The 13784-nt window shown below is 41.8% G+C and overlaps 1 protein-coding gene across 1 annotated transcript in view; it reads right to left on the reverse strand.

Annotated features, from left to right (window-relative positions):
• Window positions 1-1794: 1794 nt before the first annotated feature.
• The window catches only part of HRH3 (histamine receptor H3), a 35081-nt gene continuing 23091 nt past the window's right edge, over window positions 1795-13784 (reverse strand). Inside the window, exon 3 of the mRNA XM_014061527.2 lies at window positions 1795-5230. Within this exon, the coding sequence (XP_013917002.2) occupies window positions 4367-5230 (864 nt within the window). The 3' untranslated portion in view covers window positions 1795-4366. The remainder of the gene's footprint in view (window positions 5231-13784) is intronic.

Consider the following 13784-nt stretch of genomic DNA (forward strand, 5'->3'; position numbering starts at 1 on the left):
ATCTCTGTTGTTAGGTGAGACATTTGTTAAGTGAATTTTGTCCCATTTTGACGATCTTTCTTGCCGCAGTTGTTAAATGAAACACTGCAGGTGTTTAATCACGTAAAGAGTTGCCTAGGAATTGTCAAGAAATGGGCTCATTTCTGAAGCAGGCGAAGCATTTTCCCCTCTGATACACCTTTTGCCTCTGAAGAGGCTGATAGGCATCTATAGTTCTGTTTACTGTTTACTTCTTTTCAAAACAATACTTATCGAAGTTGCTTTGATCTCTCCCGATTTGTTATGACTTGATTGACTTGAGCTACTATAGTTCAGTGATGGCTAACCTTTTTGTCATTCCGTACCGAAAGCGTACATGCATGTGTGTTATAGCGCGCTCGAGCGCCCGCACCCATAATGCAAGGGGCACACGACCCCCCCCATGTATCCAATGGACTATGCCCCCCCATGCGCCCATTTCCCCACACATGCGCCATGCTCCCCCGTTCCCCGTTTTTGGCTTCCAGGTTGGTGGAGGAGAACTTCCAGGTGCAAAATCCACCTGCACCAACCTGGAAGCCAAAATAGGGCACGGAGGTACTGCACAAGGCCCAAAATGCGGGTGCCCCCCGAGCATGCGCCCCCCTTGCACATGCGTGCATGCGTCTCCTGCATGCAGCTGTCCCCTATGCATCCATGGCGGAGACCTGAAGAGCAGCTGGTTGGCGGGAAGCCCGCGCACATGCACAGTAGAGCTGGGCTGGGACGACAGCTGGTGTGTCCGCAGAGAGGGCTCCGCGTGCCACCTGTGACACGCGTGCCATAGGTTCGCCATCATGGCTTTAGTTCATCAGTCGGGCCTGATCAATTTGTTTCAGACAGCTATCACTCAAAGTTTAATTTCTCCCTGGTGGTTTTCATACCTAGCAACTAGGCTTAAAAATACATTTTTAAAACTCTCTTGAACTGATCTTCGTCTGGAGAAAGAAATTGCTAGATGAGGCTCCAGATTGAATTATTTGCTTTAACCGTGCTCTGTTTCTCTACACAGAATTTGATGAATCTTGATTTAAGAAAATATTTTTATTACATTTCTTACATAGTGCTATTAACATACAGGATAAAAAGCATACATTAAAAGCTGGACAAATTTGCAGGACAAAAATTCTCCATATGATGATACTGTTCCCAAAACTCAGTTAATTCCACATGCAATTCCTCATCAGACCGAGTCCATTTTCAATACCAAATATTGCATGCGTGACACAAAATGTTAGGTCTACGGCTGAAAGCATATTTATCTAACCTACAGAGGATAAACGGGTAATCCAAAGAGTGCTGAAATTTCTAGCAGAGATTTAAAATTACAGTACCATTTATGATGACTAAATAAAGGTGTTTTGGATTTTGGAAAAAAAAATAGAACAGCGCTTTTCATCACATATAGTTTACATATAATGTTCAGAAGAAAAGTCCTCCAGATTTTCAGGAAGAGATATTTGACTTAACTTGAAGTAACAATATGGCAATAAATTGAATCTATACTTGAAGCTCATAACGTCAGCAATAATACAGAGATCAGCTTGAAGACCTTGTGGCTGAAATAAACTTTGCCACTTGTTTAAGAAATAAAATTCTCTCCCCTCCCTCTCTCTCTCCCTCTCCCTCTCTCTCTCTCTCTGTCTGTCTGTCTCTGTTTGTCTCTCTCTGGGTGTCTCTCTCTTTATGTGTCTGTCTGTCTGTCTCTCTCTCTCTGTCTGTAAGCATATATAACGCGCGCGCGCACGCGCGCGCGCGCACACACACACACACACACACACACACACACACACACACCATGCTTGGACAGCAAGCATACTGTATTCTCAAATATTCAATTTCTCTCCTGAAATAACAGTGGGAACTGCTATTCTGACTATCACTTTCCCTGAACTCTTTGATGGAAGATACATCGCTGAAATGGATGAATGAAAATGAAGAATTATCTGCAGTTTTAATGTTGCCAGCAAATATGTTTGAATAGCGCCGACCTTTCCTGTGAGCAGTGAAAGGACCAGCTCTTGCCACAGAACAGATCCTCAAGCATCATGGAATAGAGCAACTTTGATTTGGGTCATCAAGATAATGGAATGTCCTCAGCATTTTGAAGTAGACCATGCCAGGAAACAGACACTGCATGAATGGGATTCAGATAATTTTGAGTTTCTTCCTCACCCTTCCCTGTCTATCAGGGCTAAGATGATGTTTATACAATCAAATCCCTTCTTCAAAGCCACTTCTATGTTTCTTTACAGAGGTAAAGAGGTCTTGATGACTTAGTTCCTTTCTCACCAGGTTGAAAAAATTCAATATTCTGCTGTTCACTCCATACTTAGAATTCCCCGTAGAATGCTGGATACCTTGCAGTAATTCAGCGAAGCGTTATTAGACTCCAAATTTAATGATTTAATTAGATTAAATTTCGTTTAGTTAAAAACAAATGGGCTAAACGTGTACCTCTTGTATTTGAGAGCTTCCTGCTCCTTCTGTTATCAAGCCAGCTTTTCCTCCCAGTGGAACAAAAAATAATATAAAAGATGCGCAGAAAGGGGAAAAAAAACCTTGTTGAACAACCTGAGCGAATGAGGGAAAATGTCATTAGTGTAATGACATCTTTCCACATAAATGCATATATGCAGAGTTAGCAGTAGTCCCCTTGTGAATGGAGCTGTTGAAAACGTTCTCTTTCTGATCACAGAAATTTAGGAAGGAAAAGGGAAAATGTATCTATAGGTTGGGGAAATCCTTATTAATATTGGCAACAGAAAACACTTGGGATCTCCCAAGTTAAACTGAAAATGTAACGTTGACTTAGCAATATTCAGATCTGACTCTTTTTTTTGGCATTATTGTTCATAAACAATTAAGTTCAGTTCGCATTGGAGCCACATTGAAAAGTAACGTACCCTTCACTATTCTTTGGAAATCATTCTACTCCAACGTGTATCACAATGGATATATGTGCTCAAATTTATTTCAAAACATAACTTTAAACCAGTGGTTCCCAACCTTCTGGGCAGCAGGGACTGCTGAAGAAATGTTTTTCCACAGGAGGTTGGACTAGAAGACCTCCAAGGTCCCTTCCAACTCTGTTACTCTATTCTACTCTAAAATGAATTTAACATGTATGACCTGATGATATGATGGTAATAGCACTTGTACCGCATGTTCACATTTCTGAATCCGTAGCAAAGGTAAATGAATCCCACCACTGCTCTCATCCCATCTCTACTAGGTAAAGTCAGGGCGACAGGATGGAGCTGAGCATTTGCTGGCCGGATGCCCTTCCTGATGCCACATGGAGTCCACAGCAAATATTGTTTTTCTTTGCACCCAGCAAGAGAAAAACATCTGCCACTACCTAGGATTGAACTCTCAACCTTCCGAACGGGAGGCAATTAGCTTCACAGCTAGGATACCACGACACTCCGACTTTTTTGCACTGTGACATGTAGAAATGTCTTTTCTCTGTAGAAGCCAAATGCAGGCGGTCCTCAGCTTATAACTATTCATTTGCCTGTGACTGTTCAAAGTTACAACTCTGCTGACAAAAGTGACTCACGACTGGTCCTTGCACTTACGACCGTCACTGTGTCCCTGTGGTCACATGACTGTGATTCAGACACTTGGTCACTGGCGTGTCTTTATGACAATTGGAGCATCCCAGGGTCACACGATCACCATTCACAACCTTCCCAGCTGGCTTCCCATGAGCAAAGTCAAGGAGGGAAGTGGATTCGCTTAGTGACCAGAGCAAAAAAGATCGTAAAATCAGTAATGGTCAGAGGATGACCCACCTAATGACCACATCACTTATGAACAGAACTTCCAGTCTCAGTTGTGGTTGTAGATCAAGGGCTCCCTCTATGTTGGACCATCGCTGGACATTTCTTTCCCTTCCTTGTATCTGAAAATCTTAACAATGTGGATTTGAAGAGCGTTTATTTAAATGCGTGTTTGCTCAAACTCAACGGGATGTATCCAGATCTACTCTGAAACCCATTTTTGACTGTACAGAACTAAACAGAAAAGATGACCCTGGACAAGATAGAAAGTTTGGCTCAAGTTCTAAAGATCTACAGGGAGTGTTAAATCTACCAGAGTTATGGCACACTTTTTTTTTCATCCTACAGATATTCAATCTTTCCCACTACTCCAAACTTTCAGAAGTGCAATTTGAGGGCTCCAGAGATACAAAAAGAGAACTGGAGGGCCACGCCCAATCCACATATCAGAGGTTACAAAGCCATGACCTAGATAAACTTGGCATCTTCTTCACCCTTTGCAACTCTTACTGTCAATACCTCTTCAAAGAAATCTTGATGCATTTACTTCTTACCCAATGAGGTTACTTCCAGCATTTCTGGAGAGAATTATGGGGCTGGATCTTCAATTTCTTTGGGCACAAGAGTTTAACAAAGGCCCTCCTGAAGCTGTAGTGACAGAGCGGATAAAGGACGGGGTTGATGGCCGAATTGACCCACAAGAGCCAGAAAGAAGCCTCATACCAATACACAGGGATACAGTGACCATGGCAAGCGGCTCGGATGATCATGAGAAGGGTGTACGGTGCCCAACATAGGCCAAAAATGCCCACAATCACAGCTAGTGATTTCGCTACTTTCTTGTCCCTTGTCAGCCTGAATCGCTGGGTCACATTCTGGGAAGCGACCTTCAATCCTTTCTCTAAAGAAAGGTTGGCTGCCCAGTCTTTATAATTCCTTTTGTTAGAGAGTTTTGCTCCCGCGTCAGGGTCCCGCGGATGTTTTTTGTTGATGCTTCCTCGCGCATCTTCTTCCGGGATGTCCCATTTTGGAGGGTTCAGGCTCCCTGGATCTTTTTCCTCCCACTCACAGCATTTCATGGAAAGCTTGGGCCCCATGCTCATTTCGATCTCCTCCACAAAATTCTGGCTGTCGTGAAGAACCTCCAGGCGGATTTTGGTCCGTTTCTGTATGTTCAGGTAGATGCTCAAGTTGAAAAACATCACGCTGAGAAAAGGGGTGAAGAACTCAAGGGTGGAGGCCGTGATGAGGAAGTACCAGTTGTAAAAAAATTCCGCATAGCATTCCCCATCGGGAATGGTGCTCCGGCCGGATATGTACTCCCAGCTGATAATGGCAGGTCCGTACAGCAAGAAAGCTAAAACCCAGACCATCGCCATCTTGAATACAGCTCGCTTGGTGTCTCCTTGCTGGGCTCGGTAGGAGACCTGGAAAAGGAAAACAACGGGCCACGTTTATTAGAGAACATCCTCTCCCTGCAGGGATAATCAGTTCAAAGGAAAATAATTGATTATCCCAGTCAAATGTTTTCTTGCTGCTTAGCGTGAACCAGAATGGCAGAGTTGGAAGGGACCTTGGACGTCTTCTAGGCCACCTCCCCCCCTGCACAGGCAGGAAACCCTATACCCGTGATGGCGAACCTATTGCACGCGTGCCACAGGTGGCATGTGGAGCCATTGCCCCAGCTCAGCTCCACCATGCATGCATGTGCCTCCTGCCAGCCAGCTGATTTTTGAGTCTCGCTGTGCATGCGTGGGGGCCGGGAGGGAGGGTTCCACCACAAGTCCTTATCCACGGAGACATAAGCGCGAAGACTAATTCACGCTGTTTGAAGCGCTAAGGAAAAACACGACCCTACCGCAATGACATAATCGCGGAGGGCAAATCCGCGCATTCCCAAGCACTCAGTACCCTAAACCTAAACCTAAACCTAAACCTAAACCTAAACCTAAACCTAAACCTAAACCTAAACCTAAACCTAAACCTAACCCTAAACCTAACCCTAACCCTAACCCTAAACCTAACCCTAAACCTAACCCTAAACCTAACCCTAAACCTAACCCTAAACCTAACCCTAAACCTAATCCTAACCCTAACCCTAAACCTAACCCTAAACCTAACCCTAACCCTAACCCTAACCCTAAACCTAATCCTAACCCTAACCCTAACCCTAAACCTAACCCTAAAACAAACCCCTAAACCTAATCCTAACCCTTACCTTAATTGAAATCGGCTTTCTGCTGCGGCACCGTTTTAAAGCGCCCTTCTGTTGCCGTGCTGTTGTTGCGCGGTGATGATGCATGGTGATGACGTCGCGGCTTTAGTGATGTGATTTTATCATTGCTATTTTGACGAGCGCGGTTTTGTCGTGCCACGGGGAGGGAGCACGAGAGAGCAGTGTTCCCCCCCCAGCGGCCCATTTTTGGTCCCAGGAGGCTTCAGGGAGGCCTCCTAGGCCCAAAACAGGCCACAGGGGTCGCATGCACATTGCAGGAGGGGAGCGCAAGGGGTTGCACACACATCCGTAGGGGGGCAGGACATGCGGGGGGTCCCGCTAGTGCATTGCATTATGGGTATAAGCCTGCATGCACTGTCGTGTGCGTGTTTTCGGCCATCACTGCCCTATACCGTTTCAGACAAATGATTATCAAATCTCTTCTTTAAAACCTGCCGTGTAGGAGCACCCACAACTTCTGGAGGCAAGTTGTTCCACTGATTAATTGTTCTCATTGTCCGGAAATTCTAGGTTGCGTCTCTCCTTGATTAGTTTCCATCCATTTCCATCCGTCCTGTCTTTTGGTGCTTGGGAGAATAGCTTGACTCCCTCTTCTTTGTGGAAGATTGCTATCATGTCACCCCTAGTCCTTCTTTTCATCAGACTAGACATGCCCAGTTCCAGCAACTGTTCTTTCAGGCTTTAACCCCTTAATCATCTTTGTTGCTCTTCCCTGCACTCTTTCTAGAGTCTCAACACCTGTTTTTACATCGTGGCAACCAAAACTGGATGTGGTATTCGAACTGTGGCCTTACCCAGGCATAATAAAGCAGTACTAACACTTCATGTGATCTTGATTCTATCTCTCTGTTAATGCAGCCTAGAACTGTGTTGGCTTTTTTGGCAGCTGCTGCACACTGCTGGCTCATATTATCTCCACTGGCTATTTTCATTCCTCCCCCTAACTTATTTAAGCAGTACACACATGTGTCATTCTCTGCGTGAGTGTTTATGTGTTCGTATGTATCAGTTTGAAGACTCCTGTATATTAAGTAATCCTCAACTTACAACTACTGTATTTGTTTAGTGACTGTTCAGAGTTACAGTGGCACTGGAAAAAGTGAGTTATAACTGTTTTTCACACTTATAACCATTGCAGCATCCCCATGGCCCTGTGATCAAAGTTCCGACACTTGGCAGCTGGTTCCTACTTATGACGGTTGCAGTGTCCCAGGGTCCTGTGGTCCCTTGTTGTGACCTTCTGACCAGCAATGTCAATGGGGGAGCCAGATTCACTTAACAACCATATTACTAACTAAACAACTGCCATGATTCTCTTAACAACGGTGACCAGAAAGGTTTGGAAAATGGGGCAAAAACTCACCGTATTTTTCGGATTATAAGACGCACCGGAGTATAAGATGCATCATGATTTTGAAGAGGTAAATTTAAAAAAAAGTTTTTGCACTCTGCAGGCCTCGTTTTTTGCAAAAAAAGAGGGGGGGGTTAAAAATACGGTACCTATCTTGCTTAGCAACAAAAACATTGAGCTCAATTGTGGTTGCAAGTCAAGGACCCCTGTATTATTTTCTTTCAACAGCTCGTTCTAGCGGGAGAAAGGGAATCTTTGACTCTCTGACATTCTTTCATTTCATTCCATTAAAGGGTCTTTTGATGAGTGTTGTTGGAGGTGTGAAGTCTTATTCTCTAGCAGCCTTAACCAGGGTGGGGTGGGGGGTGGGGATACCGGCCGTGGCCTGATTGGTTTGACCCTGTATAACAGTCCCAGTTTCTCATGTGACCCCCCCCCCTTGGGAAAATTCATTGCCCAAACCCTGGTAAGGAGCTTTGTTTGCCTTAAAGGATACAGTAATGACTACATTGTGGCATGGCCTTATACAACCCACTTTATAAAACACCATGTGTGACTAATCTCAGAGAAAAGGTTGGTATGTGTCACCAGGATAATAGGAGAAACTAATGGGATACTAGGCTGTAGTCCAACAACGTTTCCTGACAGTTAGAACAATTAAATCAGTGGAACAGAACTTGCCTCCAGAAGTTGTGAATGCTCCAACATTGGAAGTCTTTAAGAAGATGTTGGATAGCCATTTGTCTGAAGTGGTGTAGGATTTCCTGCCTAGGCAGGGGGTTGGACTAGAAGACCTCCAAGGTCCCTTCCAACTCTGTTATTCTATTCTATTCTATTTGGATGGATGGATGGATGGATGGATGGATGGATGGATGGATGGATGGATGGATGGAGGATGGATGGATGGATGGATGGGTAGGTAGGTAGGTAGGTAGGTAGATAAATAGATAGATAGATAGATAGATAGATAGATAGATAGATAGATAGATGATAGATAGATAGATAGATAGATAGATAGATAGATAGATAGATAGATAGATAGAGTCAGACTATCCTATCCTATCCTATCCTATCTTATTCTATCCCATCCCATCCCATCCCATAAAATAAACACATTACTTTTTAAGGTATCAGAAAACTAGGAAACACCTATCACCTTTCTGGCAGATTAAGAAAGAAAAGCAACCAAAGATAATAAGGGGTTTGGAGGCTAAACCATAGGATGAACGATTGAGGCAGTGGTGAAATTCAATTTTTTTTTACTACTGGTTCTATGGGCGTGGCTTGGTGGGCGTGGCAGGGGAAGGATATTGGAAAATCCCCATTCCCATCCCACTCTGGGGCCAGCCAGAGATGGTATTTGCTAGTTCTCTGAACTACTCAAAATTTTCCACTACCGATTCTCCAGAACCGGTCAGAACCGGCTGGATTTCACCCCTGGATTGAGGGAACTAGGTGTGTCTAGTCTAACAAAGGGAAAGATTAGGGGTGATATGACAGCAGTATCCCAAGACTTGTCACAGAGGAGAAAGGATCGACCTATTCTCTAAAGCCCTAGAAAGCAAGACAAGAAGCCATGGATGGAAACTAATCAAGGAGAGACGCAACCTAGAACTAAGGAGACATTTCCTGTCAGTGAGAACAATCAATCAGTGGAATGGCTTGCCTTCAACACTGGAAGTTTTTAAGAAGAGACAGGATATTTGTCTGAAATGGTTTGGGGTCTCCTGCTTGAGCAGGAAGATCTAGAAGATCTCCAAGGTGCCTCCCATGTCCATTATTCTATGTTCTCTGTTTTCACATGTGGTCACTGACTAATGCTGCTGAGTATATATTTGGATAAATGGCAAGTTGCATAAAGTGAATAGGATGCCAAGGGCTGGTGGTTCCCAGGTGTGTGGGTTTGCACACACACCTGGGAACCACCAGCCCTTGGCATCCTATTCACGTATGCACCTTGCCATTTATCCAAACATATACTCAGCAGCATTAGTCAGTGACCACATGGGGAGGATTGGGGAGGGCGAAAAACAGGCCTCCTGGAATTTCCGGAAGGCGGGAAACAGGCCTCTTTCTGGCTTTCGGAGAGCCTCTGGAGCCCGGGGGAGGCCATTTTCAACCTCTCAGAGACTCAAGGAAATTCTCCAGAGAATTTCCCCATCCTCCGGAGCCTGGGGGAAGCCATTTTCGACCTCCCGGAGGCTCAAGCTCCTAGTTCCCTCAATCCAGGGGTGAAATTCGGCCGGTTCTGACCGGTTCTGGAGAATTTCCTCGAGTCTCTGTGTGGTCGAAAAGGGCCTCCCCCAGGCTCTGAGGCTGGGGAAGACAGTGGCAGGGCAGGCACCTCCCCGCCCAGCCATGGTGCAAGAGGCTGACTAGGCCACATCCATCATTGCCACGCCCACCCAGCAACCATGCAGAGAACCCGTTGCTAAAATTTTTGAAGCCTACCCCTGATAATTCCCCTTCCAGAGCATTAAGCCCTCTGCCAGTTGGACTTCAGAATTCCTGATAGGTCTGAAGTCCAAAGGAAACTTCAGCTTTAGAAGGACAACCAGAGGCAATTCGTTCTAGTTTAAAACTGTCTATTTTTAAAAAGAGCATAGTTCTATCTAACTGCTGAGGAAACAACTGCATTTAGAAGGGGTGCGTAGTAACGCATTCAAAATAGATTGCTATTTTAATTCCTTCAATGTCAAACTGTCTACTATAGCTGTGACTGTATATTTCTCCCACACTCCCCAGTGTAATCTCTGTGCCTCTGTTTTTTTCTTCTTGCCTTACCCGGGCCATTTTAGGTTGCCTCCACTGAAGGTTTTTTTTTTTAAATCTCCATTGTGATTTTAAAATTTATTATTTTTATTTCCAGGGAAATGTGTAATTGGGATTTTTTTGAATAGACTTGAGAACTCTGACTGTGTAGGAATGGGGTTCCTGGATGGTGCTGCCTGTTAATTTGGCTAATGTCTGAAACTAGCCCTAATACTGATCCGATTTATTTTATTTTATTTTATTTTATTATTTTATTTTATTATTTTATTTTATTTTATTTTATTTTATTTTATTTTATTTTATTTTATTTTATTATTTTATTTTTTTATTTTATTTTATTTTATTATTTTATTTTATTTTATTATTTTATTTTATTATTTTATTTTATTATTATTTTACTTTATTTCACTTTATTTTATTTTATTTTATTATTTTATTATTTTATTATTTTATTATTTTATTATTTTATTATTTTATTATTTTATTATTTTATTATTTTATTATTTTATTATTTTATTATTTTATTATTTTATTATTTTATTATTTTATTTTATTTTATTTTATTTTATTTTATTTTACATTTTACATTTTACATTTTACATTTTACATTTATATTATTTATTTTATATTATTTTATATTATTTTATATTATTATTTTATATTATTTTATATTATTATTTTATATTATTTTATATTATTATTTTATATTATTTTATATTATTTTATATTATTATTTTATATTATTATTTTATATTATTTTATATTATTTTATATTATTTTATATTATTTTATATTATTTTATATTATTTTATATACCACTTCACCCTGCTTTTATAGTCCTCTCTAAGTGGTTTACAGAGTCAGCATATTGCCCCCAACAATCTGGGTCCTCGTTTTACCCACCTCGGAAGGATGGAAGGCTGAGTCAACCTTGACCCGGTCAGGATCGAACTCCTGGCAGTCAGCAGTGACTGCAGTACCACAGTCTAACCACTGCCCCAGCACAATTACTGTGTCAGTCACTTAATAACTGCACCAAAAGGTAATAAAATCAGATGTGACTCAGTTAACATCCACATCACTTAGCAATGGAGTTTCTGGTCCCAATAAGTGAAAGACTCGCCTGGAGCAATTTCAAACAAACTTGGTACACAGATGACTTACTCTCTGGAAAAAAATATTGTGTGTGTTCTGTTAAGATACAGGCTGTTGTGCCTTAAAATGGTTTCTACTGTACTGCCATAAAATGGCTTCTGTTGTGCAGCGCAGTGGAGTTGCCATGGTAGCGGCTTCACAGTACTCCACAAGGGGGCTCCCTCTGGTAAGGGGGAAAATCCAACCTTAGAAATTACATTTGGTTCAGACATTTTCCCCCTATAAATAAATACCCGGGCAACACAGGGTTATTGGCTAGTATTAAATAAAGTATGTCCTATCACAGCAGTAGTTCCACATCAATATGAAAATTAATCCACTTTTCCCCAAAGATATAAAGACTTGGTCTATTTACTTTAATGTATGCATATTCAAATCCAATCACATGTATTGTTACAATCAAAAGGCCAGTAATATGCATGCATATTCTGCAAGTGATTATTTTCTGAAATGCAATATCTTTTATATGTGAGTTACTCTAAAATAAGCCTTTGCAATTGGATTTTCCCAGAAGAACTGTTTTGTATGAAATTGTTTTCTGCATCAGAAAATATTGGAGGTGGGGTAGAGAAATCAGAGAGCAACAAGGAAATATATTCAGGTTCCCGGCTGAATGAATTTCAGCTGAAAATGGCTGCATCAATGTTTTGATTCTATTCCTTCTCCAAGAATACTGTACTGTACTAATCAGTTCTTCTGAACTTAGAGAGAGTTTAGATGTTTCTATCATCTCTCTGTCTCTGTTTCTCTGTCTCTCTGTCTCTGTCTGTCTCCCTCCTCCCCTCCCCCTCCCCCCTCCTCTCCCCCCTCCTCCCCCTCTCATATATATGTATATGTATATGTATATGTATATGTATATGTATATGTATATGTATATGTATATGTATATGTATATGTATATGTATATGTATATGTATATGTATATGTATATGTATATGTATATGTATATGTATATGTATATGCATATGCATATGCATATGCATATGCATATGTATATGCACACACACACACACATACACTATATATATACACACTATGGTATGCTGGTCTTGTTGTATTTGGGTCTTTTCTCATGTAAGATTGAGATTGTCTTGGCAACGTTTGGCTTCGATGAAGCCAAAAACACCAGCCTGAAGATGGCGAGTGGGACCTCGCTGAAACATTGCCAAGACAATCTCAATCTTACATGGGAAAAGACCCGAATACAACAAGACTAGCATATATATATTTCATTTATATCAATCTGGCTGCCCTTCTATTATCTATCTCGCTGTCTATTTATCACCTATCTCTATCTATCTATCTATCTATCTATCTATCTATCTATCTATCTATCTATCTATCTATCTATCTATCTATCTATCCATCCATCCATCCATCCATTCATCCACCCACCCACCCACCCATCCAGAATAGAATAGAATAGAATAGAATAACAGAGTTGGAAGGGACCTTGGAGGTCTTCTAGTCCAACCCCCTGCCTAGACAGGAAACCCTATACCATTTCAGACAAATGACTATCCAACATCTTCTTAAAGACTTCCAGTGTTGGGGCATCCACAAATTCTGGAGGCAAGTTGTTCCACTGATTAATTGTTCTAACTGTCAGGAAATTTCTCCTCAGTTTTAAGTTGCTTCCCTCCATGGTTAATTTCCACCCATTGCTTCTTGTCCTGCCCTCAGGTGCTTTGGAGAATAGTTTGACTATCTCTTCTATGTGGCAGCCCCTGAGATATTGGAACACTATGAGATATTCGAGCGCTGCTATCATGTCTCCCCTAGTTCTTCTTTTCATTAAACTAGACATATCCAGTACCTATTTATCTGGTTAAGGTTCATTTGCTAAGTTGTGTCTGGCTCTTTGTGATCTCATGGACCAAAGCACGCCAAGCCTCTCTGCCTTCCACTGTCTCCTGATGTTTTCCCAAACTCATGTTCATTCATCATTCTCCTTTTGCCTTCAGTATTTCCCAGCATCGGGGGCTCTTCTAACAAGTCTTGTTTTCTAATTAGGCGGGCCGAAGTATTTGAACTTCAAGTTATTTACCTCAGCGGTAGCTTCACAAATCCCTTTACAGGACTTTTTTCCCTTGCTGTGGTTTGATTCTCCTCTAGAGTTTGCATTACTGATTCTGACTGTGGCTTGGAACTATTTATTTATTTATTATCTGTCAAGCATGGATAAGATATCAGATATAAATATAAACATGATTATGAATACATGAAATGGATACGAATAAGTGGGGTTATTAGGACAGGGACGGTGGGCACGCTGGTGCACTTATGCACACCCCTTACAGACCTCTTAGGAATGGGGTGAAGTCAACAGACAGTTTAAGGTTAAAGTTATGGGGGCTTGGGGACGAAACCACAGAGTCAGGTAGCGCATTCCAGGTGTTGACAATTCTGTTGCTGAAGTCGTATTTTCTGCAATCGAGTTTGGAGCGGTTTACCTTAAGTTTGTCTC

Source organism: Thamnophis sirtalis, unplaced genomic scaffold (assembly GCF_051295495.1).
Source record: "Thamnophis sirtalis isolate CommonGarterSnake01/CBP01778 unplaced genomic scaffold, rThaSir2_p1.2 scaffold_7, whole genome shotgun sequence".
NCBI lineage: Eukaryota > Metazoa > Chordata > Lepidosauria > Squamata > Natricidae > Thamnophis > Thamnophis sirtalis.